Below are 26351 nucleotides of genomic sequence, written 5' to 3' on the forward strand. Positions count from 1 at the left end.
GTACTTTCCAAGTAAGCTCATAGTCTCTCACACCCATTTCTTTCTCTCCCTCTCTGTCTCTGTCTCTCTCTCCCTCCCTGTCTCTCTCTGTGTCTCTCTGTGTCTCTCTGTCTCTCTCTGTGTCTCTCTGTCTCTCTCTGTCTCTCTCTGTGTCTCTCTGTCTCTCTCTCTGCAGTAATGACTGATCCCCTCTCCCTTTCTCTCTTGTTCTCTTTATTATGATATTGGCTAATATATGAATGATCCCTCCTATCCCCGTCCCCCACTATATCTCTCACTCTCCACCCACCCACCCATCCCTCTCCCCTCCAGTCTCAAAGTACTGATGTGGGTCAGAGCCCAGGGGAGGTTTAGCTGGTGGTAACTGAGCCCAGTCTGACGCAGCAGCCCGGGGGTGTGCTTTCATCTTAAGACAGGTAGGTGAGACAACCACATTTCACAGTCGTAGTCAGTACACTATCTCAATAAAGAAAATATCAGCACAGTCAGTGCTAGTAGGAAAAGACAAGTGCCAGGTTGTTGTCTTTTATCACCTTCAATGTCAGGTTCAAACTACTTTTTTATGATGCTATGCCATTATTTCTCTCTATGTTCAGGTGTGTGTGTGGATCCTGTGCGTGGAGCAGTCATTTGTGCAGCCTTTGGTATCTGTGTGATGCCCAGATACTGAGAGCACAGTGGGCCAATGGTCACTAGCATTGTCCCAGACCCAGTACTTACCTCAGCCTCTACCTCAGGCCCAGCCCCAGGCTTTACCATAGCATGTGAGGCTGGATCCCCTGAGCCCAGAAACACCACCTAACTCTCTTTGCATGTTCTCGGGTCAGTATATTTACTGTACACGTCATTCACCTTTGTGGCTTGAAAGTCACGTTGTCCTCCTTAATCAAAGATGTTGTTTTGTTACAGAAAGACAGTTGTTATTTTGAGTGTTTTGTGGTTGTAGCCTATCTGTATGTCTTGCTTTGTGAGAAACAGAGAGGCGTTCTTGTGGTTAGTCGAATGCATTGTGTTCTTCCGCTGTTATTCACATTTTCCCTCAAGCAGTTGAGCCACAGATTCTGACAACCTTTTAAGGCCCACCAATGTAGCTAGCTGTGGACTGAAGAACAAATCATTCAAGGAATGTACTTTATAGCACTCACACCTTGTTGGTATATATGCAAAGTCATTTGTGAGTAAAATTTACTTGGTTTGTGTTCTTTTTATTGGGTTAATCCAATATGTTTTGGTATGTGTTTATTGAATGACTTATCAATCAGGACAAGCTGCTCTTTCTCTATTTACTAATGGTAATTAAAAGATAATAGACAACCTTCCAAGATATGTAACTTTCAAAACACAGAAATCTGGCCATCATGCATTTTACGGGCCAGATCTTGAAAACTTGATTGCTGACATGCAAAACATTTTGGGACTATATCAACAATGGACTATTGAAACAAATGCCAAAAGATATAGTTTTTGGGTGGAGTTGTCCTTTAAGTGATCAAATCAAACTTAAGAGTAATGTAAGCCCTTAAGGTACTGGAAACAAATCCATTCACTGTCTGTCTACACTACAGCCTATTTTATGTGCAAATGTAGGGAAAGTTGAGTAAATCACAATAAGCTGCATCTGTTAACATCCTGTGTCACAGCAGAGAGCAAAGGTGAAACTGTGAACCCTCTGGATTAGTTCAGGTCTCCCTCCCTGGTCTTCCATGTTGGATCAAACTGTGAACCCTTTGGATTAGTTCAGGTCTCCTTCCCTTGTCTTCCATGTTGGATCAAACTGTGAACCCTTTGGATTAGTTCAGGTCTCCTTCCCTTGTCTTCCATGTTGGATCAAACTGTGAACCCTTTGGATTAGTTCAGGTCCCCTTCCCTTGTCTTCCATGTTGGATCAAACTGTTAACCCTCTGGATTAGTTCAGGTCTCCTTCCCTTGTCCTCCATGTTGGATCAAACTGTTAACCCTCTGGATTAGTTCAGGACTCTCTCACTGGTCTTCCATGTTTGATCAGCTGGCAGAATAATACAACAAACACCAATGCCTGAATCGCAATATTTACACGAACCTGAACCATGCTGTCCTGGCTCAGATATTTTTTTTTCTTCAAATTGTCCTTTCCAGCAGGGTTCCAACAACTATGGTAACCAGGCCAGCTTGGCTCTGTAGTATAGAAAAGGGTATAATATATCTTTATCTACACTCATAAGTACATTCTAACTTCTGGCAGCTTGCCTGGCTCTGTGTGAAGGCTCAGAGTTTTTTTTTTATCAAGTTGGAAATGATCTACGGTGCCTTCAGAAAGTATTCATATCCCTTGACTTATTCCACATTTTGTTGTGTTGAATTCTGAATTCAAAATGTATTAAATGTATTTGTTTTTCACCCATCTACACACAATACCCATAATGACAAAATGAAAACATGTTTTTAGAAATGTTAGCACATTTATTGAAAATGAAAAACAGAAATATCTCATTTACATAAATATTTACACCCACAAGTCAATACATGTTAGAATCCCCTTTGGCAGCTATTACTGCTCTGAGTGTTTCTGGGTAAGCTGGTCTTGTCCTTTCCAGCATGGTTCCAGCAGTTATGGTAACCAGGCCAGCACGGTACAGCTCTGCTTGGCTCTGTAGTATAGAAAAGGGTTTAATATATCTTTATCTACACTCATACACTCGGGCGGCAGGTACCCTAGTGGTTAGAGCATTGGGCCTGTAACCTGAAAGGTTGCTGGATCAAATCCCCGGGCTGACAAGGGGAAAAAATCTGTCGTTCTGCCCATGAACAAGGCAGTTAACCCACTGTTCCCTGGTTGGCTGTCGTAAATAAGAATTTGTTCTTAACTGACTTGCCTAGTTAAATAAAATAAAACTTTTAAAGCGTTGTACAATATTAGCACATAATTCTTCAAGATCTGTCAAGTTGCTTGTTGATCATTGCTGGACAGCCAAGTCTTGCCATAGATTTTCAAGCAGATTTAAGTCAAAACAGTAACTAGGCCACTCATGTCGTCTTGGTAACCAACACCAGTGTATATTATTTTTTATTCTGTACAGGCTTCCTTCTTTTCACTCTGTAATTTAGGTTAGTATTGTTGAGTAAATACAATGTTGATCCATCCTCAGTTTTCTCCTATCACAGCCATTAAACTCTGTAACTGGTTTAAAGTCACCACGCCTCATGGTGAAATCCCTGAACTGTTTCCTTCTTCTCCGGTAACTGAGTTAGGAAGGACGCCTGTATCTTTGTAGTGACTGGGTGTAGTGTATTGATACACCATGCAAAGTGTAATTAATAACTTCACCGTGCTCTAAGGGATATTCAATGTCTGCTTTTTTTTTTACCCATCTACCAATAGGTACCCTTCTTTGTGAAGCATTGGAAAACATCCCTGGTTTTTGTGGTTGAATCTGTTTGAAATTCACTGCTCGACTGGGGACCTTACAGATAATTGTATGTGTGGGGTACAGAGATGAGGTAGTCCTTCAAAAAAATTATGTTAAACACTATTATTGCACACAGTGTGAGTCCATGAAACTTATTATGTGACTTGTAAAGCACACTTTTACTCCTGAACATATTTAGACTTGCTATAACAAAGTGGTTGAATACTTATTGACTCAAAACATTTCAGCTTCTACTTTTTAAATAATTTGTACAATTTTCTAAAAACACAAGTTTCTAAAAACACACTGACATTATGGGGTATTGTGTGTAGGCCAGTGATACAAAATCTCAGTTTCTTACATTTTTAATTGAGGCTCTAAGAAAAAAAAATTGGGGGGAAAAAGTCAAGGGTTGTGAATACTTTCTGAAGGCACTGTATCTTACATAAGTTGGTGTGCATGTGTGTGTCGGGCTGCATCTCAGGTCATTAACTGAAAATGTGTCAATTTGGTTAAGGGAGTAAACGCTTGCTGTCCTTATCATCTCACAGATAAGAATTACATTTTTATTTTCTTACAGAGCTAGTTATATCTTTCGTTTTTAAGCCAAACCACAGTGGAATATTGATAAGATGGTTAAACCGCTAAGTCCCAGTTTCCGCCCTTGTTGCTTGCCTATGTGAGCCAGTTTGGTCAGTGTGGTGTCCTGTAGTGGTTTGTTTCTCTGGCTGGTGCTGATGGTTGTGTTGGTGTTTGCAGGGTGTGATAGTTGGTGTGGATGAGGACATGGCCTACTCCTGGCCAGTCTGCAGCTTATGTGGGAGTAACTGCTTGGAGATGGCACCCCAAAAGCTGTAAGTCTTCAATGCACTTGCTGATAAGCTATACTGGATAAGCCTAATAAACTGATTGAATTATTGGTTTCCCAATACAATAGAATCTAATAACTGAATTTTTCCCAGAGGGGTCTTCGGTATTATGGTTGAAATGTGAAGTCATCATCTGCATTATAACACCTTATGTCTGTGTTGTCTCTAGTCAATCATTAGATTGTGTGGCTTGTGATTCCCTGGCGAGAGTCTGTGATTTTGAGTTCTAGTTATGTGAATGTGCATTGGCAAATGGCTGTATTTTCAATGTGTGATAGCAGTGTATACGCATATATTAACAGAAATTGAAGTATGATCAAATCTAATCTTAATCAAGGTGTGAGCTCAAAACATCTTATCACTTTAAGGGTATCCTCATACTTCTGTATTTTCTTACAGCGTCGCTGTCAAATAAAGTCTTTGATTGTATCGTTATGGGAACGTGAAACAGTCGAAAAATGCTCTGAAATAAAGTCCATGCTTATAATATCTTATAACATTCTTATAATGCATGTGCTGTAATATATGAAGAACTGTAGTTTGATGGACCAGTACAGACCATTCAAACACCTAGTATGGTGACTATTCTCTCTCTCTGCTGTTTTCTAGCTCCAGCAGAGCACCGTCATGTCTGTGTTGTACTCTGCAGCCTCTGGCCATGAGGTGAGTTCTCTCTCTCTGCTGTTTTCTAGCTCCAGCAGAGCACCGTCATGTCTGTGTTGTACTCTGCAGCCTCTGGCCATGAGGTGAGTTCTCTCTCTCTGCTGTTTTCTAGCTCCAGCAGAGCACCGTCATGTCTGTGTTGTACTCTGCAGCCTCTGGCCATGAGGTGAGTTCTCTCTCTCTGCTGTTTTCTAGCTCCAGCAGAGCACCGTCATGTCTGTGTTGTACTCTGCAGCCTCTGGCCATGAGGTGAGTTCTCTCTCTCTGCTGTTTTCTAGCTCCAGCAGAGCACCGTCATGTCTGTGTTGTACTCTGCAGCCTCTGACCATGAGGTGAGTTCTCTCTCTCTGCTGTTTTCTAGCTCCAGCAGAGCACCGTCATGTCTGTGTTGTACTCTGCAGCCTCTGGCCATGAGGTGAGTTCTCTCTCTCTGCTGTTTTCTAGCTCCAGCAGAGCACCGTCATGTCTGTGTTGTACTCTGCAGCCTCTGGCCATGAGGTGAGTTCTCTCTCGCTCACCTGTTATGTAATATACGGTACATTACCTTCCTTTATTTATGTAGACAGTGCTTATCTCTCAGTTAAGTGTGGTTAAGTGCACCTGTACAGCATCTGGATCCTCCCATGTGTCAGAACAAACTCAGTATATTTGCTGACACAGTGACATCATTGTCATCTGTCCAATGTCCCATAGTTAGACTGTGATAAGAGATCTGTGTCACGTTGGTAACAATGATTTGGGAGACAGGCGCAGGAATGCGTAATAGTTTTTTCAATTATAACCCAAATTACAACGTGCCGTGTAAAGGCACGGGGACGAACGCCAAACAAACACGTACACAAAACACAGGGTTGAAACCCAAGCAAAAGAGCGAGGAGTACCTCGAATAAATACAGACACGCACAATGATTAACACACGGGACGAGACCCGTAATCATCTGCGCAATCCACAAGGTCACGAAAGCCCAAAACACTCAGCACAGGTACTCACACGCACCAACGGACATTGTAACAATAATCCACAGCACCATGGTGCACAAAGGCCACATATATACAAATACAATCAGTGGGAATAGGGGCCAGGTGTGCGCAATGAAAGTTCCGGAGGGATCCGTGACAATCTGTTTAGAACAATGGCCTCACACACTCACACAGATCAATAGTGTAAGAGAAGCCACACGATACTAGTGTCGCTGAAGTTGGATCTATATTGCCTTCTAATATACAACCACTAGTTTCACCACATACCACCATCAGAGCCATATATCTAAATGTATGCCTCTGACCATCATATACCATCGAGCATTCTTGGTATATTCTTGGCTTACATCCATTATTGAGAATCCGGGCAACCCAGGTTAACTGAAGTGGATCAGCACCACATACCGTACCCAGTACATATATTGTCTATTGAATTTTTGCATTAGGTGTTTTCCCCCCGCCAATCTAATAATAACAATATTGTGTTTTGTCGTCAGAAACTATATGATAAGAGTAACATTGACATTTGATGGTTAGCTTAGCTCCAACTTTTGTTCTCATTGAGCATGTCTAACTTGTATGTAAGACCATAGCCTAGGACTATTGACCCATGGTTAGGTTTTGATTGCCCATGTGCTGGAGTTTCCAGGTTACACGGCGGAGAATGTGTTGGGGAGGGAGGTGGGCCCCATCAGCGCTTACGTCCGTGTGGTCACCAGGAAACCTGCCCTGTGCATCGGCCTGGAAGACATCTGCCTCTGAGGCTGTCAAAGTGGGGAGTGGGACCCCATGAAATAAATCTGAAAGACTGAGGCCTCCTCAGCCCAGCCCCACAAGCTCTCTCTGTACAGAATGTGAATAATTGGTGAAAAAATAGATCTGTTTGTGTGTTACTGATGACGCGTTAGGACCCAGGAGCTGACAACCCAAGGTTAGAACTGACAGACCAGAGAGGAGTAACATATGTCAAACTTGGCCCACGTGGGTCCAACTGGTGACTGTAAAATATGCCTGTTTGCTGTAAATAGCTACACGTTTCTCTGTGTTTCCTTGAATATCTACCTCCTAATATATCTCTGAAGATGAATGGTGCTTATACTCAGTCAATAAACCTTGTATTATGCTAGTGTATGTATAGTTCTTTTTTTTATTTTTTATTATTTGACCTTTTTCTGGTCTTTATTTAAATAGCTGTGAAAATGTCATTCTACAGAGGTGGCCCAACTCCAACAGAGGTAGATTCCTGGCACCACCAGATCCAAATAAAACCCACTTTAACCATTCCAAGTCATTTATAATCACTGATGTGTACTAATAATCTATGCATCCCAAACACACACATAGACCAGATGATTTGTATGACTTTTCAGCACTTTTATTAGAGATTCCATATAGACAAATATTTCAAGTTTTTTATACGAACTATATAAAAATGTGAGCATGCTCTTGCTCGTATACAAAGTCTGGAATGATAAAACATGTATCATATCTGGTATAAGAATATGGAAATGAAGTGGTAAAATAATTTAATATACAAAAACATTTTTCCCAAAAACGATTATGGCAGCAATATGGGAGTAGGCCTCCGGTTTCCAGTACATTTCCAGTGCCATAAATGTTCGCTTGTTTGTAATGCATCTGTTACACAGATGGTAATAAAAGTCTGTTGAGGTATGTTTTTCAAAAGTTCATTAGAAAGTGACAATTTATCACCGGATGTCCCCACCCGTGGCCCCCACAAACGAGGAATTGTGATTGGGAAGCTGCTTGAAAAAATCCCTCAGCCCAGTGAGCTCACGGTTTAGCTGATCGATGGTTTTGTGTAATCTGTCATTCTCTGAACCCAGTTCAAGCATATTTTGCTGCATTTCCACGTTGCGTTGCTTTGCCTTGTCCCTGCTTTTCCTCACCGCAACGTTATTCCTCTCGCGTCTCTGGCGGTACTCATGACTGTACCTGTCAACATTCTTTTTCACTCTGTCCTTGCCGATCTTCCGAGGAGAGGAATGGGTTGAGCTGACACCGGAGTGGCTTGAGATGGGCTCTGGGGTTGTTGGCGGAGTTGGTTGTCCCATGAGACGGCTCACGGAGGTCTTTTCGCAGGTTTCTATCTGGGAAGGTAACGACGAGGACATGTCACTGTCGCTCCAGTCCGATTCCTGCTTGATCGGTGCGCTGAAGGCCCCCTTGTCAAATCCCCCCTTGAGCTTCCTCTCGGTCTCTTTTTGGCTTCCAAATGCGTATGCGTTGGTTGAACAACTTGACATATGTTGCATGTTGCTGGACGATGTAGTCGAGGCTGACATGCAGAAGTCGGTCTTTTCTTGCTTCACAGTGTTGAATAAGTCAAGGAAAAGTTCATCGTTGCAGAGTTCCAGGTGTGGCACTGCTGTCATCGACTCGATGTAGGAGCTGAAGTCGATGGCGCTCTCGTCGTCGTACATAGCAGGGGCTGTACTTAGCTCGGCCATGGTGCTTTCCTCGCCCGTGTCATGATCACCTCTACTGGGTTTACAGACCCCCTGGAGACCGCTGCTCAGTTTATTGTCGTAGAAGTTGATAGGCTCCACCGCCCAACTCATGTTGCATTGTGAAGACACGCACTGAGGATCCAGGCTGTATATGTCGCACATGAACTCTGCTTTCTGCCTTCGTGGGATCGGACGTCAATATATTTCGTTAGTAGTCAAGTAGTTGGAACAAGCTTGATACAATGCAACAATGTATCACGCTCACTCTGTATTAATATAGCTTCTTTTTATTTTCCACACCGTTGCTTCTTTCAAGTGGTGTTTAGGTTTATCCTAAAATAGTGGCTGTATAGACACTGTAGGTTATGACCTGTTTCTAACTTCTCTGAAGCGTCTGTATTTCGCGGAGTGTATTTTGTACTTTCCCCTGCTTACGTCAAAGGTTTAACTCCCCCTTTGACAAGCCAGTAGAGTTGAGTTTGAATCACGTGGTCGCCTCTTTACTACGCCACCCTCTTTACTACGAGTGTATTGATTTACAAGTGCATAATATCATGCTGCGTATACCAAGCCAGAGTTTATAGACCCCTTTGTATTTGCAAACATTGCCGCAAGAGGGCGATGCGGGTCTCTATTTACATGTTGTTTATGAGTGCATTTCACACTACTTTTGGATTATAATTGGATGTTAAGGCTCGTATGAATGTCCTGCTTAATATAATGTGTGTGTCATAATCGCAAATCAACTGCATTAATGCTTAAAAAACACTTCAACTTCAACCAGTAAAATGGCGCTTTGGCTAACTTTTGCTACAGTTTATGCCAATGAGCATAAGCATTCTAGATAATAACTGCTGCATCCAAAATAATTATTTTACAAAAAAAGATTGGAGATGGCTTTCTTACTGCAGTCAAGAGTCGCGCGTGACGTCAGTGTGTAGCGTACTGAAAGGGTCTACGGGCTTCAATCACCTGTAAACAGGCAATTGAGGTCTGAGGTCACGCTGAGGACTACTTCTGTCTGTAATAAAGCCCTTTTACAGGAAAAAATGGGTCGGCCTTGTTTCCAAGTGGGTGGACCTATGCTCTCCCAAACCCACCCATGGCTGCACCCCTGCCCAGTCATTTGAAATCCATAGATTATGGCCTAATTATTTTATTTCAATTGATTGATTTCCTTATATGAACTGTAACTCAGCAAAATCATTGGAATTGTTGCATGTTACGTTTATATTTTTGTTCAGTATATTTGTAATCACTCATTTGGTGTTAAACAATTGCTGTTCAAAATACGCAGTTATCTACGTGAATGAAATTCAATGTCCATGATGACCCTGGAAATTATGATTGTTATTTATTTTATATGTTACTATATAGCAGGGAATGCAGTCATTAGTTATAAGAGCAATTCTGCATGTTTGATGTGTTCCCACGGATATGCATTCGGTATTTTTCCATTGATGATATTCGGAACACATAGACATTCTAGTGGCACATATGCAACCTGGCAAACATTGACACTATGGCCCCTGAGTGGAATATATGTAGGGCTAAACGAAATCAGAAGGGGTGGTTACCCAGCCATTTTAGGTACACACACAGTTATTGCAGTGAAAAGAATGGGTCTAGTACTGAAAAGAAGAATGAAAGGCTACAATAAATACAATTATTAATGTACTTCATGAAAAATGTTAACAACCGTATTTACTGATCTAAGACATTGACACCGGAACCCCCTCGATGTGCACGTGCTAATGGTTAGCGCTCAAGTCGTTTTGCTTTGCTATTGGTGCAAAGTTTCCCGGGAATATTACGTGCCAACCACAATTTCGCGCCAAATTCATTGCAGCCGCACGACATAGCTACATCCTACAGAAGGTAAGATTGTAAGATATTTCTATAGTATCAGAAGATAAATTAACGATATGGGTCATTTCGTATTGAATCTTTTATGTTATTAAAGCGAATTCAGATTACCTATATGTGTTTGGGAGTTAAAGTAATGTCACACAGTAATCTACTGGTTTTCCTCGGCTAAGTTAGTGTCTTGCACGCTATAACGTTAGCTAGCTACTGTTTACACTTGTCTTGAACATGCCAGCCATTATGTTATTTAATTCAACATGATGATGATGCTTAATTTAGAGGAAGTAGGTAGTTTAGGATTTATTAAAAAAATATTTTCTTTCTAGTTTATAAGTTTTTCGGACGTCTCTAGTCAACTACCCAGATAACTAGCTAGCTAATGTTGTTAGTTAGCTGGCTAGTATGCATTGTTTCACTTTCATTGCACATGTCAAAAGGATGCAAGTAGCAACAACTAGCCTGGCGTTGTTATTATTATCTAACTGTAACTCAACTTCGCTATGTTACATGCTGGTTGCATAATGTTTTTGTAAAAGTCAATTACGCATGCATGTATTTAACTTTTTTGTTTTTGACTGTTTTAGCTAATCAACCAGATTGTATTTCCAGGACCTGTGATCATTCAGGATGTCTTCACCAACATCAACTCCCGGTGGAAGCAAGCGCAGTAGGGATGACATTCCAGTCACTCGTAAGTTGTACAGAAACAGGTTATATGAGTCATATTTACAGAGTTATGTTGATTGTTGACTTGTATATGTATTTTTTCTGTCTGTAGCCAGCAGTGATGGCCTGGTCTCTCCTCCTTCCCAGCGGCGACGAGGTCAGGACTCATCCAACGGGGATCTGCCAGCCATGCCCACATCTCCAGCTACAGATATTGCCAGCCCTGCAGTCCATGACACTTCTCTGTTCTCCAGCCCACGCCGTTCAGGTAACTGCCTTACCATCATTGACACACAGAATGCTGCTTGATGCTATTTGAGAGTCTTTTTTGCAGTTATAAAAAGGTTTAATTCTGCAGTATTGCCATTTCTGGTACGGAAACACTTCTCCAGGCTTTGTGACATCAGGGCCCGTATCCACAAAGCATCCCAGAATAGGAGTGCTGATCTAGGATCAGTTGTATATGGACAGATCCTAGATCAGCACTCCTACTCTGATATGCTTTGTGGATACGGGCCCAGATCATTTGTGCAACAACTATAGCAAAAAATAAACTAGAACTGTACTTGAAAGAACTGAGATGCTGACCCTATGATATCACTCAATGTCATGTCAATGTCCTATCCTCTTCTCCCCAGTTCTCCCCAGTGAGGTGGACATGAGCTCCCCTCTGATGTACGGGACTCCTAGCTCCAGGGTGGAGGGGACCCCCCGCAGTGGCGTGCGTGGCACCCCAGTCAGACAGCGCCCTGACCTGGGATCTGTCAGGAAGGCCCCCCAGGTGGACCTCCACACCGAGCCGGTCAGTAGGGAAACTCCTATATGGAGAATGATAGTCAGGAATTGTATAACTGCTAATGCTACAGAGATATAGAATGATACCATTAAATCTCTAACAGTTTAGGACATTTTTTACTCCACCAGCCAAGTGCAGATGGTGCAGTAGCCAGTGAGCAGGCAGCGGGACAGAAGCTGGTTATCTGGGGCACTGATGTCAACGTGGGAACGTGCAAGGAGAAGTTTCAGGTATGGAAGTTAAGTGTGCCTTCATTGGTGTAGAAAAATAAATAATGAAAATGTAATTGATAAAGAAAAGTTTAGTTAAATCTATTTAGATCGATAGAAGCTAGTTATCTGAATGCTTTTATTGTTAATTTTCCTACAGAGATTCCTGCAGAGGTTCATTGACCCCACATCTAATGAGGATGAGAATGCTGGTTTGGACCTGAATGAGCCTCTCTACATGCAGAAGCTGGAGGAGGTAGGGTCTCCCATCTGTGTGACACCAAAACGGTGATCAACCATTTACCTCTAGTTCATCTTGGATTTGGTTTTCTTGAGAAAAGTAATGCAACATTTTGCTTGTCATTTTGCAGTGATGTTAATTTTCTTTTTCTGTTGTCCCTCTAGATCAGTGTGATTGGTGAGCCTGTGCTGAATGTCAACTGCAGCCATGTGCAGTCCTTTGATGCAGACCTGTACAGGCAGCTCATCTCCTACCCCCAGGTAAATACACATGCATACATGTGCCAGATGGTCTTGCACATTAATATTAATGGAGGATAGTGAGCTATGAATGCAAAGTAAAAACAAAAATCCCTTATGACCGTATTAAATCCAATTGTGACAGCAAGCACAGGCGGTTTTCTTTCTTTATCTGCCATTTATTACCATGGGCCTGCCCATAGAGATACAATATGTTTAATGATGTGGGCATACCAATATAAATGGTGATTCATAACGTTTCTCCTAAATCTATATCACAGGAAGTCATCCCTACATTTGACATGGCTGTCAACGAGCTGTTCTTCGAGCGTTTCCCAGACTCCATCTTGGAACACCAGATCCAGGTGCGGCCATACAACGCCCTGAAGACCAGGAACATGAGGAGCCTAAACCCTGAAGGTAATAGTCTAGACTAGGGGTCTCAACCTTTTTTTAGCATGAGAGCTACAAAAACAAAACGTTGCGAGCTACTGCGTCTTTTTTAAAATAGATTTCAAATAGGTACATTCTCTTCTCTGGTGTACAATAGCTGTGTTTTCTGTCAATATAGCTAGTAAAAGAATGGTAATAAACAACTTTAAGGGGCCCTATCAAATTATTTTTATATTTATATTTTTTTTCCCCTGGTTTGGTATTTTTAATCTTTTTTTAATTTTTTTTTTACTCTCAATATTACAATTATTCATAGACAAACAACAAATGGATGGTCTGAGCATAAACACCTTACATAAGTATTCAGACCCTTTGCTATGAGAGTCGATATTGAGCTCAGGTGCATCCTGTTTCCATTGATCATCCTTGATGTTTCTACAACTTGATTGGAGTCCACCTGTAGTAAATTCAATTGATTGGACATGATTTGGAAAGGCACACTCCTGTCTATGTAAGGTCCCACAGTTGACAGTGCAGGTCAAAGCAAAAAATAAGCCATGCGGTGGAAGGAATTGTCCGTAGAGCTCCGAGACAGGATTGTGTCGAGGCACAGATCTGGGGAAGGGTACCAAAAAATGTCTGCAGCATTGAAGACCCCCAAGAACACAGCGGCCTCCATCATTCTTAAATGGAAGAAGTTTAGAACCACCAAAACTGTTTTTAGAGCTGGCCGCCCAGCCAAACTGAGCAATCGGGGAAGAAGGGCCTTGGTCAGGGAGGTGACCAAGAACCCAGTGGTCACTCTCTGACAGAGTTCCTCTGTAGAAATGGGAGAACCTTTCAGAAGGACAACCATCTCTGCAGCACTCCACCAATCAGGCCTTTATGGTAGAGTGGCCAGATGGAAGCCACTCCTAAGTAAAAGGCACATGACAGCCCGCTTGAGTTTGCCAAAAGACACCTAAAGGACTCTCAGACCATGAGAAAGAAGATTTTCTGGTTTGATTGAACTCTTTGTTCTGAATGCCAAGCGTCTGGAGGAAAACTGGCACCATTCCTATGGTGAAGCATGGTGGTGGCAGCAGCATGCTGTGGGGATCTTTTTCAGGGACTGAGAGACTTGTCAGGATCGAGGGAAAGATGAACGGTGCAAAGTACAGAGAGATTCTTGATGAAAACCTGCGCCAGAGCGCTCAGGACCTCCGACTGGGGCGAAGGTTCACCTTCCAACAGGACAACGACCCTTAGCACACAGTCAAGACAACGCAGGAGTGGCTTCGGGACAAGTCTCTGAGAGTGACCCAGCCAGAGCCTGAACTTGAACCTGATCGAACATCTCTGGAGAGACCTGAAAATAGCTGTGCAGTGACGCTCCCCATCCAACCTGACAGAGCTTGAGAGTATCTGCAGAGAAGAATGGGAGAAACTCCCCAAATACAGGTGTGCCAAGCTTGTAGCGTCATACCCAGGAAGACCCGAGGCTGTAACCTCTGCCAAAGGTGCTTCAACAAAGTACTGAGTTAAGGGTCTGAAATACTTATGTAAATGTGATATTTCAGTTTTATATTTTTATAAATTTGCCAAAATGTATAAATACCTGGTTTTGCTTTGTCATTATGGGGTATTATGTGTAGCTTGATGAGAGAAAAAAAACAATGTATTAATTTTTAGATTAAGGCTGTAACGTAACAATGTGGGAAAAAGATCTAGCTGGTCTGGGCCATGTCATATTATGGATGTCTAGCTTCCCTGAACAACTCATGCAGATCTGTTGGAGACCCCTGGTCTGGGCCATGTCATATTATGGATGTCTAGCTTCCCTGAACGACCCATGCAGATCTGTTGGAGACCCCTGGTCTGGGCCATGTCATATTATGGATGTCTAGCTTCCCTGAACGACCCATGCAGATCTGTTGCACAATCATATGAAGAGTTAATCATGTTTTCTTTCAATTTCAAGCATTTGATCATGCGGCCTAGAGTGCCAAATGGTTTGCACTTTTGGGACTAAAGATCTATTTGAACCCAGGTCTGGTGCTTAATGATTTGTTTTTAATACAATCTTGCCTCGCTGTCCCTCTCCTCCCAGACATTGATCAGATGATCACCATCAGCGGCATGGTGATCAGGACCTCCCAGCTGATCCCAGAAATGCAGGAGGCCTTCTTCCAGTGCCAGGTGTGTGCCTTCTCTACCCGTGTGGAGGTGGACCGTGGCCGCATCGCAGAACCTGCAGTGTGCCGCAACTGCAACACCACCCACAGCCTGGCCCTCATCCATAACCGCTCTGCCTTCTCCGACAAACAGATGGTGAGCTATGGGGAGAGGAAGAAGGCACCAGTAGTTGTTTTTTATAGTAGGACAAGACACCAATACATGAACTACTGAACCATCTGCAACTAGAGCCGATCCGTATAGACCTGGTCGATCCAGGGGCCGTGCTGTGTGTGTTGGCTACTGTGAGTGTGAGCAAGTGACACGTGGGAGATACGACAACCAACCAAGCCGACTCGTGCTACAGTAGACTAATATCTGCCCATAGCTAGGTTATTTATCATCCAATATGATTACTCAGTACCTGTCTTGACTGCATCAAACCAGGAGAAACTAGTTAAGCTAGCTTAGCCAATCAAGGCATGCGTTTTCTCGTCCTACACAATAACAAACAACTCCATTCAAAATATTAAGTAGCCGCCTGCCTGTTAGCCTGTACTTCCTTTTCACTTTGAATTCCGTCATTTTAATTCCATCTTCCATTTATTAGATATCTCATAACTCTTGCCACACACGGAGGTAAAATGTACCCCCGCACATTGACTCAGTACCAGCACCCCCTGTATATAACCTTGTTATTGAATTTTTTACTTTAGTTTATTTAGTAAATATTTTCTTAACTCTATTTCTTGAACTGCATTGTTGGTTAAGGGCTTGTAAGTAAGCATTTCACAGTAAGATCTACACCTGTTGTATTTGGCACGTCACATGATTTGTAGCCTATTGCTGCTTTGACTTACGATTGTCCAACAACAAGGTACACGCGCCACTATTGTGAAAAGAGCAGCAGCATAAATGCATACAATTTCTCTCTACTGCAGCAGTCTTGTTCAGCTGTGTACGGGTCCTTCCAGACAAGTCAGTTAAAGTTACACATACCCGTGACAATCAGATCCAACCCAGAACTTTGACATTATTTAGAATTCTGGATCCGGACCCGCTCGGGTCTCAGGTATTCGGGTACAGGTGGATCCTTGAATACCTCTACCAAGGAGAGGGGATGTCTTTATACTGTACGACAGTCTGCTTACCTTCAATGGAAGATATACTTTTCTTTGATGCTGTTGGAACAGAGCTGATGGGATAATGGTTTAGTTACCCATTAGAGCTTATCTTCCTGGGTTAGTTCACAAATACAATACTAGTGTATTCCCAGCCACAACTAAAGAAGCAGAGATCCTTTTTTCTCACTGATGAATTTTCTCCTCTCTGTTTTTCAGATCAAAGTGCAGGAGTCTCCTGATGACATGCCTGCTGGGCAGACCCCTCACACCACCATAGTGTACGCTCACAACGACCTGGTCGACAAAGTACAGCCAGGAGACCGCATCAACATCACTGGTGAGCTGTTTGACCCGCAAAAGAAATAGCTTTGAACTGATGGCTGTATAGCTTTGCTGTTGGTGATATGGTCACACAGGCTATGAAGGGCTAAGAGTTTTAACTTTCCATGTGATCTGACCAAGAAAGACTCTGCTCTAGTTAAAGAGGCAATCCGCAGTTGCTACACCAATTTTTTGACTTATATATGAATTAGATATACTCATTGACTTTTGAGGAATATAACTTAAACTAAGCTCATGAGGCACTTAACCTGTTGGGTCTAGGGGGCAGCATTTGCACGTCTGGATAAAAAAAATGTACCCGATTTAATCTGGTTACTAATCCTACCCAGTAACTAGAATATGCATATACTTATTATATATGGATAGAAAACACTCTAAAGTTTCTAAAACTGTTTGAATGGTGTCTGTGAGTATAACAGAACTCATTTGGCAGGCAAAACCCTGAGACATTTTCTGACAGGAAGTGGATACCTGATGTGTTGTATTGACTTTAAACCTATCCCATTGAAAAACACAGGGGCTTAGGAATATTTTGGCACTTCCTATTGCTTCCACTAGATGTCACCAGCCTTTACAAAGTGTTTTGAGTCTTCTGGAGGGAGATCTGACCGAACAAGAGCCATGGAACGATGATGTCCCATTAGACACCTGGCGCGCGAGTTCATGTTGGGTACCCTCGTTCCAATACGTTATAAAAGAGTATGCATTCGTCCACCTTGAATATTATTCATGTTCTGGTTAAAAAAGGCCCTAATGATTTATGCTATACAACGTTTGACATGTTTGAACGAACGGAAATATATTTTTTCCCCTCGTTCATGACGAGAAGTCCGGCTGGCTTACATCATGTGCTAACGAGACGGAGATTTTTGGACATAAATGATGAGCTTTTTTGAACAAAACTACATTCGTTATGGACCTGTGATACCTGGAAGTGACATCTGATGAAGAGAATCAAAGGTAATGGATTATTTACATAGTATTTTTGATTTTAGATCTCCCCAACATGACGTCTAGTCTGTATCGCAACGCGTATTTTTCTGGGCGCAGTGCTCAGATTATTGCAAAGTGTGATTTCCCAGTAAGGTTATTTTTAAATCTGGCAAGTTGATTGAGTTCAAGAGATGTAAATCTATAATTCTTTAAATGACAATATAATATTTTACCAATGTTTTCTAATTTTAATTATTTAATTTGTGACGCTGACTTGACTGCCGGTTATTGGAGGGAAACGATTTCCTCAACATCAATGCCATAGTAAAACGCTGTTTTTGGATATAAATATGAACTTGATAGAACTAAAAATGCATGCATTGTCTAACATAATGTCCTAGGAGTGTCATCTGATGGAGATTGTAAAAGGTTAGTGCATCATTTTAGCTGGTTTTATGGTTTTGGTGACCCTGTCTTTGACTTGACAAAACATTACACACAACTCTTGTAAATGTACTGTCCTAACATACTCTAAATTTATGCTTTCGCCGTAAAACCTTTTTGAAATCGTAAAACGTGGTTAGATTAAGGAGATGTTTATCTTTCAAATGGTGTAAAATAGTTGTATTTTTGAAAAATTTGAATTTTGACATTTATTTGGATTCAAATTTGCCGCTCTTGAAATGCACCTGCTGTTGATGGAGTGCACCACGGGTGGCACGCTAGCGTCCCACCTAGCCCCAAGAGGTTAACTGCCAGAAACCAAAATATAAGCTTGTTTTACTTCAATCTTTGTATACACTGTAAAACCTCAAAATATGCTTAAAGCTATCATTTCGATGTCTTTGATGGTCAGTCCTTGCGACAATAATTGTCTATGAATGGTGGTTACATTTCTCTAGGCCCATCCCTCAGCTTTTTTTTTTACCAAAACAATGGCGGGGTGCCCACTTTATTGATTCAACTGCGGATTGTCCCTTTAAAGCCTATAACCATGGGCCTAGTTTTCCTGGTCCAGTCATGTCAGGTAAAGCTATTGGCCCTAGTCATGCATACTGCTGCTGTGCCTTACTGCAGTTTGGTCCTATAGACCCATTTTCTGTCCAAGTCATGAAAAGTTGCCCGCGCAGTTCATCAGAAACATCTTTGTTTACAAAGCAGTGGATATGATCACATGCAACATAAAATGCAGCTTGTGCAAGTTAAACAAACACGTAATCAAATGGTTATCATCTACAATATCGCAGATGTCATCAGAGGATTGATTACCTAGCAAGCCAGCGAGGCAGGGTAATATATGCCAAATAGAGCTAGATAAAGCCAGAAGAATAATGTACTTGTTGAACATGGCTATAGCCATCAGCCTTGTGTGTTTTTATGGTGATCACTCACTCAGTTTGTCAAGGTTATGAGACTCCCAACAACAGTGTTAGCTATCCTTCTGCAGAGCTTTTTGATGTCAGGATGCACGTACATCACTAACGTGACATTTGATGGTAAACAGAAAATGACTATCGTCATTACTAAACTCATCTCCACAACAGGTATCTACAGAGCGGTTCCTATGCGTGAGAACCCTCGCCAGAGCACCGTGAAATCGGTGTACAAGACCCACATCGACGTCATCCACTTCCGTAAGACGGACGAGAAGCGCCTTCATGGGCTGGATGAGGATTCAGACCAGAAGCTTTTCACTGAGGAGCGCGTCCAGACACTGAAGGAGCTGGCCGCCAAACCGGACGTGTACGAGCGTCTGTCCTCCGCCCTGGCCCCCAGCATCTACGAACAAGAGGATATCAAGAAGGTCAGTGGGGATGGTTATCAACTATCAGTCAAGGATGAGTTTCCCAGAAGCAACATTGCAGCTCTAAGATCATATTTTCTACATTGCTTGCTGTGGTTATAAGATGTTTGTACGACAATGCTTTTGGGAAACTCGCCACAGGACAATTGTCCCATCGATCCCTTCAGATGACCATAGCAGTGTGGCGTCCTCTGCTGCCAGGGATGTGTAACTGCAGTCTTTCATATTAGTGGGTTTTGCTTTTATTCAACATCCATGAACAGTACTATAAAGTTTGTCATTCTTTTCCCAGGGCATTTTACTGCAGCAATTGTTTGATTTTGCCTGCATTTAGATTTTACTTTAATTGAAGTCATGACCAGGACGAACTTTCTCTTCCACAGGGTATTCTTCTCCAGCTGTTCGGGGGCACCCGTAAAGACTTCAGCCAGACAGGCCGCGGTAACTTCCGTGCCGAGGTTAACATCCTGCTCTGTGGGGACCCCGGTACCTCCAAGTCCCAGCTGTTGCAGTACGTGTTTAACCTGGTGCCCCGCGGTCAGTACACGTCTGGGAAGGGCTCCAGCGCCGTGGGCCTCACAGCCTACGTGATGAAGGACCCAGAGACCAAGCAGCTTGTACTGCAGACCGGAGCCCTGGTGCTCAGTGATAACGGGATATGCTGTATTGATGAGTTTGACAAGATGAGTGACAGCACGCGCTCTGTGCTGCATGAGGTCATGGAGCAGCAGACTCTCTCCATTGCCAAGGTGGGTTTAGAAAAGGACAAAACAAGTTGAGACTGAAGTTTCAGCGCAATGCTCAGGACTAGTCCTAATGACCAGTGCACTTCTGAAAAACGTTACATTTTTACGTGTTGAATTTGGTGTTGCTAACAGAATGATGAAATAGTTTTCCTACTGTAGAAGCATTCTGATTTGTTTCTGTTTTGATAGATTGTTAGTAATGGTGAACGACAGGGTAGTTTCTCACAAAGCACTTCTCTTTGTGCAGGCTGGAATTATTTGCCAGCTCAATGCTCGCACCTCCGTCCTGGCAGCAGCCAATCCCGTGGAGTCTCAGTGGAACCCCAAGAAGACAACCATCGAGAACATCCAGCTCCCTCACACACTGCTGTCAAGGTAAATATTACCTGATAGCTTAACAGCCCTGAACACTGTTGATATATGGTGTTGATTGTCAATAATATCCTATTTGGGTCGCTTCACTGACGGCCACTGAACCGCAAACAACTGAGACTTGTTGGCATAGATAAATGTTGCACTCACAACATGCATATAATTTACATTTTAGTAATTTAGCAGATACTCTTATCCACAGCGACTTACAGGAGCAATTAGGGTTAAGTGCCTTGCTCAAGGGCCCATCAACATACTTTTCACTTAGTCGGCTCAGGGATTCAAACTGGCGACCTTTCGGTTACTGGCTCAATGCTCTTATGAGCTGTTGTAAATCAATAAGGTTTATGTATGTTAGTTATTATATAATCAAAATGCCATTTTCTTCCCTACAGATTTGATCTGATCTTCCTGATGCTGGATCCTCAAGACGAGGCGTACGACCGTCGCCTGGCTCACCACCTGGTGGCGCTCTACTATCAGAGCGAGGAGCAGATCGAGGAAGAGTTCCTGGACATGGCAGTGCTGAAGGACTACATTGCATACGCTCGCACTTACATCAACCCCAGACTGAACGAAGAAGCCAGCCAGGCACTCATTGAAGTACGATATCATTTAAATAAAATGCTCCAAGTTAAAAGTGGTTGTGATGTAGATGTAACTTCAGGGCCTGACATTAGCACCATGCCACCAGATAAATGCTGGGGGGGAAAAAGTATTGAGTGACTGGCTAGTAAACAAATGTCATCCATCCACTGGCTTCTGGAGGAAAATATTTGATTCTGGCCCCGAGTTGTGTGAAAGTGCTGGTTCCAGGTTTAGGCCAGACAAAGACCTTCTGGTCAACGTTGCACTTAAATATCATGCGAGAGCATTCAAAAGTGTATAAGGGCTTTATAAAGAAATTGGATTGACTGTATGGGTATCTTTCTCTCTCCCAGGCCTATGTGGACATGAGGAAGATCGGCAGTGGGCGGGGGATGGTGTCTGCCTACCCCAGGCAGCTGGAGTCTCTGATCCGACTGGCCGAGGCCCATGCCAAGGTGCGCTTCTCTGACAAGGTGGAGACAGTCGACGTGGAGGAGGCCAAGAGACTGCACCGTGAGGCCCTCAAGCAGTCTGCTACAGACCCCAGGACTGGCTTCGTAGACATCTCCATTCTCACAACTGGTATGGAAGCCTTTGTCTAAAACAACACCTTTTCCACTAGCACTGACTGCTGATAAATACTTTAAGGGAAAATTGACTTGATACGATTTGTGATGTCTCACCTAGCTATCTTAAGATGAAAGCACTAATTGTTATGTCGCTCTGCTAAATGACTAAAATGTCTGTAGTTCCTGGTCACATACTATGACAGCTCTTCAAATTCCTGTCTGCCATGCCATGTTTAATGTTTAGAATTGGTTGACTATGCAAACCCAACCTTAGTCAGTATCTTAAAGTATTAACCTGTCTTGTTTTTACTCAATCCAGGAATGAGTGCCACAGCCCGTAAGCGTAAGGAGGAAGTGGCCCAGGCTCTGAAAAAAATGATCCAGTCCAGGGGAAAGACCCCTGCCATGAAATACCAGCAGCTGTTTGATGACCTCAGAGGACAGTCTGAAGCCGTAAGTAGTACCTACCAGCTCTGCTTTTCCTATTGATGAGAACTAACTATATAGGAAATGTATTTTAATTGGATGGCAGGCATATCTTCTGAATATGGTGTATATCTGACCCTTGTTTTCCCCCCAATTATTTCTTTTTTTCAGGCAATAACGAAGGACATGTTTGAAGAGGCTCTGCGTGCCCTGGCAGACGAAGACTATCTGACCGTCACTGGAAAGACTGTTCGCCTGCTGTAAAGAAACACACGCATCTCCCTTCTTTCCTTGTACAGTCATTGAATTCACATGTATTTCCCTGTAGCAACAGCTTTCTCTCTGTACTGAATACTGGTGTGTAAAGAATGTTTGACCATGTTGATGGCTAGCATTGTATGCTTTGTGATTCCTGGTAGTGCTTGGTGTCTCAATGTTATTATGGTGCGCAATAAATAAATGCTTTTGTATGTCATTTGGAATGTTGAGGGTTGCTTTTATTCTTTTTTTTGTTGTAATAAATTGATTTGTCCATAATATTTAAATGAACATTGGGCCAACAGAGAAGGGTGACTCAGTTTTACTCATGCTAATCATGGACAAATGCTGATGACAAACATGCCAGTGCTACAATGCACAACTATAACAAGGTGTGCCATGGTGACCGGCAGTTTGCACTTTGGAATACTGTATATAATTTTATTGTATAAAGACCTTTCTCAGCAGTCGGGTGTTAGTTACCCGGAATAGACTAAAAAGAGGAAGCAAAAACTCCCTAAATGTAGTCTATGGGTGGTCCATCCTCTTCTGGCTGTACCAGCTGAGGTCCTGTATATATTCAAAGCATTATTCTTAAGCATATTTCGTAGCTGTGTAATGCGCACCTCCTGCGATTGACCACCTTGTCAGCCACATGCATCTCCAAATATTGTCCAGAATCTAGTGTATAGTCGAATACGAGGAAGGAACCGGTGGGAGCGTTTTCTGCAGATATACCTAACCTGACACACCCCTCGTTTATGGCACTTTTTGTGTGCTTCTGGATTTGGCTGAAGAAGATGGCGGCCTCCTCAGGTTTGTCTGCTTCACTCTGGGAAATATGTAAACATTTAAGTATTTATATAATTGGAGTCATAGAATATAAAAATACTATGTGCTGTTTACGTGAGAACAATGTTTAGAAGATAAACCTGGGGTCTGAAATGCTTGCAGCATGCTAGCCAGCAATCGAGTGGTGGCTAACGTTAGCTAGCTAGGCTAGTTAGCAAAATTCAGTGGTGTATTCACTACTCTGTAACTTAGCCAAAACCAGAATGTTATATGGGATATGTATATTTTCATGATCTATACAAAGTTGGTCACAAACTGGCATAATAATTTACTGGGATTAGGATAATTTAGCTAGCCTACCACCCAGTAACATATATTTGATACGTTTCGCTAGTACAGTAGTTAGGTAACGTTAGCTAGGTAGCTAGCTTGGGTGCTTTGCTAACTTTGGTTATAAAGTTGCAGATTTTTACAATTAGTTCGCTAGTTAGTAGCAAACAGAACTGGCGTAATTTTACAAGAGACCACTGGTTTTCATAATAGTTCGCTAGCTACTCACATGCAGCAAGGAGAGGAAGCTAGTTTAGCGCTCGTGCAACTGTTGTACTAGCTAGCTAACTAGATTTGTATATACTAGCCACGGGGACGTGAAGTTGCTGCAGTTTATTATGCATGCCAGACCAAAGTTTCGTATTAATTGAAGGAAACGGCATATCACACATTTACTATGCAACCCTTTTTATTAACACATGACCTTTCTCAGTTCGTTGTTTGTATTGCGCCTGTAGGAATAAAGGAAGTTGGCCCATGTCAGGTCTGATATTGCACTGGTTAATTTTGAGGAATCATGACGGTTGCATCCCATAAGTTTCATAGCCAAGCACGGGGGTTCCATGTCTCTGGTTCTACCCTGGCATACAGAATGATCCAGAACACAACACCCACTCAAAATCGCACATAGGCATCTTTTTATCTCATCATTCCCTCTCTGGATTCATGTAGGATGAGGTTAGCCCAGGCCATCATCACTAATTATCCAGTGTTCAATAGGCTACATATAGATAAGGTTCATGACTGTTAGGATGATCTCTTAATTATAAACTTTCATGGGGTCAGATTGGGAAGATCATGCCAGGTCAGACTGATGTTTTACCATCAGTGTACAGTTGAAATGGTACCCTGCATTGACATCACCCATTAGAAGGAAGTATTCATTCTAGTGACATACAGCACAAGGGATAGTGACAGTTGGTTGCCTGTTTTCAGCCGCAAGCAAATAGCAAGTTCTAAGAATTTGTTGCATTTAACTTGAGTGAGCAGTTTGATATTGTATTGTGTGGCCTGAACAGTTGAGGGTAGCATGGACAAACCCTCCCCAGGATCGCCTCTTCTAGTTTTTAAACTCTTGTCTTGTTTTTATTTCAGGAGTTAAAGTTCCACGTAATTTTTGCTTGTTGGAGGAGCTTGAAGAGGGTCAGAAAGGTGTTGGAGATGGAACAGTCAGCTGGGGCCTTGAAGATGATGAAGATATGACGCTAACAAGGTGGACAGGCATGATCATCGGACCGGCACGAGTAAGTGTGACCGCAGCAGGAGTAAGTAAGAGACATCTGCACGCCACATGACTGTGTTAGCCAGCTGAGCTAAAGTCACAAAAGTCTCAGGCAAGGTTACACCGCACTCAAGGTTTGATTACCAAACTACCTCTGTAACATAAGCACCTCACCGTGCCATTTCCACCAGGAAGTGGAAATGTAATAGTTGTGTGTTCTAAGACCACGCTTTGGCAAAATGTTGTTGTTGAAAATGGTTTTAAAAAATAAAAACCAGTAAGTCAAGACAGGCACAGTAATGAGCATAGCTCATCACCATTACCCGGACCAAGCAATGTTTGTTTCTGTGTTTTGTTTTCCAGACTAATTATGAGAACAGGATATACAGTCTGAAAGTGGAATGTGGTCCTAAATATCCTGAATCACCTCCAATTGTTAGATTTGTAACAAAAATTAGCATGAATGGCATAAATAATTCCAATGGGATGGTAAGTAACATCACATTTACATTTTTTGCCCTTACAAATGATACAGGTCTAAATATGTTGTTGAATTATTAATGTACATATGTTTTTGGTAAACCCAGTGTCTAGTGCTCATCAAAGGATGATCACTAATTTGCCTCTCCTCTCTCTCTCAGGTGGATACACGTAGCATACCAATTCTATCTAAATGGCAAACCTCTTATAGCATTAAAGTTGTTCTTCAAGAGTTAAGGCGTCTAATGATGTCCAAAGAGAATATGAAGCTTCCACAACCACCAGAAGGACAAACCTACAGTAATTAATTGTTCATGGATTGTTTACTTTTGACCCCTATTGTCTTAAATCTTATTCTCCTAGAAATGATTGTGTTGGCCATCACAATCATGTGATGATTCTCACTCCACTATTTTAAGAATTTAGACTGAGCAAGATTGGACATTCCTTTTAGTTAGCCTATGGTCATTCCAGAACGTCCCCACTGCGAGTGAAATTGTGTTTTTAAGACCACAAGTGCACACAGTTATTCCTCTTCTATTGAAGTTAGTGTGACCATTCACTTTATGATCGTGAGATGTATCAAGTTGGCTTTACAAGTGAAGCATGGCACCAAGTGTATACCCAAGTCAAACAATTTATGTTTCGAATGACAGGTCACTAAAATAAATAATTGAAATGTGTGTATGATGGCATGCTTTAACTAATAAAAACCACATTTAAGTTGGAATTTAGTCAAATGTAGGAGGTACGTTGACATATCATGCAGATGAAGATTAAAATATGGCTTTAGACCAGAAGTAGTGTCACAAGGTTTGAAGGATTTAAAAAAGTATATCTGTATTTGACACGATTCCAATAATGTTTCTGTTCTGCAGCTCTTTGACTTGTAACATATGTTCAAGCCTGTTCTGTTCTGAAAGAATACACCTTGTATTTAACTTCTAGAGAAAATGACAAGTTTATGACATTGCGATTTCTCTGACATTAAAATCACTGTCTTGAGAAATACTGTATGTTGCAAACTGGATTAATTTTTACTCGATCTATAATGAAATATCTGTGGAAGATGAAGATTATACGGCAGCAGTTATATTGAATACATTCTGAATAACGCCTTGGACTATCAACGATTCTCATAGATCAGCAATAGAATGGTTTGGCACTTGTTAGCCTTAAGACATTTGCTTTCATGCTTTAAATGGGCTTTGGGGATTAACCACTAAGAATTGGCACCTAAACAATTACAAGGGGGATGTCAGGCCATTTGGACAGTGTATAATAGCCATTTGCCAAGCCATAGTCAAGTTATTGTATTAGCAGATAATTATAAAACTATCCATTAGCTTGAGTTTTTATGAGACCCTTCTTCATACAGTTATGAGCTGTATGTGTTAAAGGCAATACATTCTGATTAACAATACTGATTAA

The 26351-nt window shown here is 42.1% G+C and overlaps 3 protein-coding genes and 2 long non-coding RNA genes across 8 annotated transcripts in view; 4 read left to right on the top strand and 1 right to left on the bottom strand.

Moving 5' to 3' along the window:
• Positions 1-5241, top strand: part of LOC106569129 (uncharacterized) — a 6972-nt gene extending 1731 nt beyond the window's left edge. The window contains exons 4-7 of one of the 2 annotated variants that reach the window (XR_006758791.1): positions 313-416; positions 597-822; positions 4146-4240; positions 4865-5241. This is a non-coding gene — a long non-coding RNA (uncharacterized lncRNA). The remainder of the gene's footprint in view (positions 1-312; positions 417-596; positions 823-4145; positions 4241-4864) is intronic. The other variant, XR_006758790.1, reaches the window with a different exon arrangement.
• Positions 5242-5256: 15 nt separating this feature from the next.
• Positions 5257-7025, top strand: LOC123726682 (uncharacterized). The gene is made up of 2 exons (XR_006758792.1): positions 5257-5416; positions 6549-7025. It is a non-coding gene; the product is annotated as an uncharacterized lncRNA (long non-coding RNA).
• A 234-nt stretch (positions 7026-7259) lies between these two features.
• LOC100196464 (CCAAT/enhancer binding protein (C/EBP), delta) lies at positions 7260-8757 on the bottom strand. The gene is given in 1 exon segment (NM_001141493.2): positions 7260-8757. A coding segment is annotated over 1 exon segment (924 nt). The 5' UTR covers positions 8533-8757; the 3' UTR covers positions 7260-7608.
• A 1222-nt stretch (positions 8758-9979) lies between these two features.
• On the top strand, positions 9980-22313 carry LOC106569128 (DNA replication licensing factor mcm4). Of its 2 annotated transcripts, none has more exons than XM_014140126.2 (17): positions 9980-10248; positions 10821-10927; positions 11015-11170; positions 11541-11704; positions 11827-11928; positions 12068-12163; positions 12313-12408; positions 12669-12807; positions 14870-15090; positions 16275-16395; positions 18878-19137; positions 19521-19886; positions 20131-20258; positions 20651-20858; positions 21197-21425; positions 21732-21865; positions 22010-22313. In XM_014140126.2, exons 2-17 carry the CDS (start codon positions 10864-10866, stop codon positions 22100-22102), a joined length of 2577 nt encoding a protein of 858 aa, XP_013995601.1. In that variant the 5' UTR covers positions 9980-10248; positions 10821-10863; the 3' UTR covers positions 22103-22313. The 2 variants fall into 2 exon arrangements, with proteins under 2 accessions (XP_013995601.1, XP_013995603.1); XM_014140128.2 differs by having other exon boundaries at positions 9985-10248; positions 10846-10927.
• A 291-nt stretch (positions 22314-22604) lies between these two features.
• ub2v2 (Ubiquitin-conjugating enzyme E2 variant 2) lies at positions 22605-25931 on the top strand. Of its 2 annotated transcripts, none has more exons than XM_014140102.2 (4): positions 22605-22912; positions 24314-24462; positions 24804-24929; positions 25082-25931. In XM_014140102.2, exons 1-4 carry the CDS (start codon positions 22858-22860, stop codon positions 25226-25228), a joined length of 477 nt encoding a protein of 158 aa, XP_013995577.1. In that variant the 5' UTR covers positions 22605-22857; the 3' UTR covers positions 25229-25931.
• Positions 25932-26351: the final 420 nt, after the last annotated feature.

Source organism: Salmo salar, chromosome ssa14 (assembly GCF_905237065.1).
Source record: "Salmo salar chromosome ssa14, Ssal_v3.1, whole genome shotgun sequence".
NCBI lineage: Eukaryota > Metazoa > Chordata > Actinopteri > Salmoniformes > Salmonidae > Salmo > Salmo salar.

Bases quoted from the DNA above. Each gene is read 5' to 3' on its own strand.
- ub2v2 (XM_014140102.2), top strand. From the start codon at position 22,858: ATGGCACTTTTTGTGTGCTTCTGGATTTGGCTGAAGAAGATGGCGGCC. The intron at 22,913-24,313 runs GTTTGTCTGCTT...TTTTTATTTCAG, and splicing joins GAAGATGGCGGCCTCCTCAG to GAGTTAAAGTTCCACGTAAT. The intron at 24,930-25,081 runs GTAAGTAACATC...TCTCTCTCTCAG, and splicing joins TAAATAATTCCAATGGGATG to GTGGATACACGTAGCATACC.
- LOC106569128 (XM_014140126.2), top strand. From the start codon at position 10,864: ATGTCTTCACCAACATCAACTCCCGGTGGAAGCAAGCGCAGTAGGGAT. The intron at 12,164-12,312 runs GTAGGGTCTCCC...TTGTCCCTCTAG, and splicing joins ACATGCAGAAGCTGGAGGAG to ATCAGTGTGATTGGTGAGCC. The intron at 21,426-21,731 runs GTATGGAAGCCT...TACTCAATCCAG, and splicing joins CATCTCCATTCTCACAACTG to GAATGAGTGCCACAGCCCGT.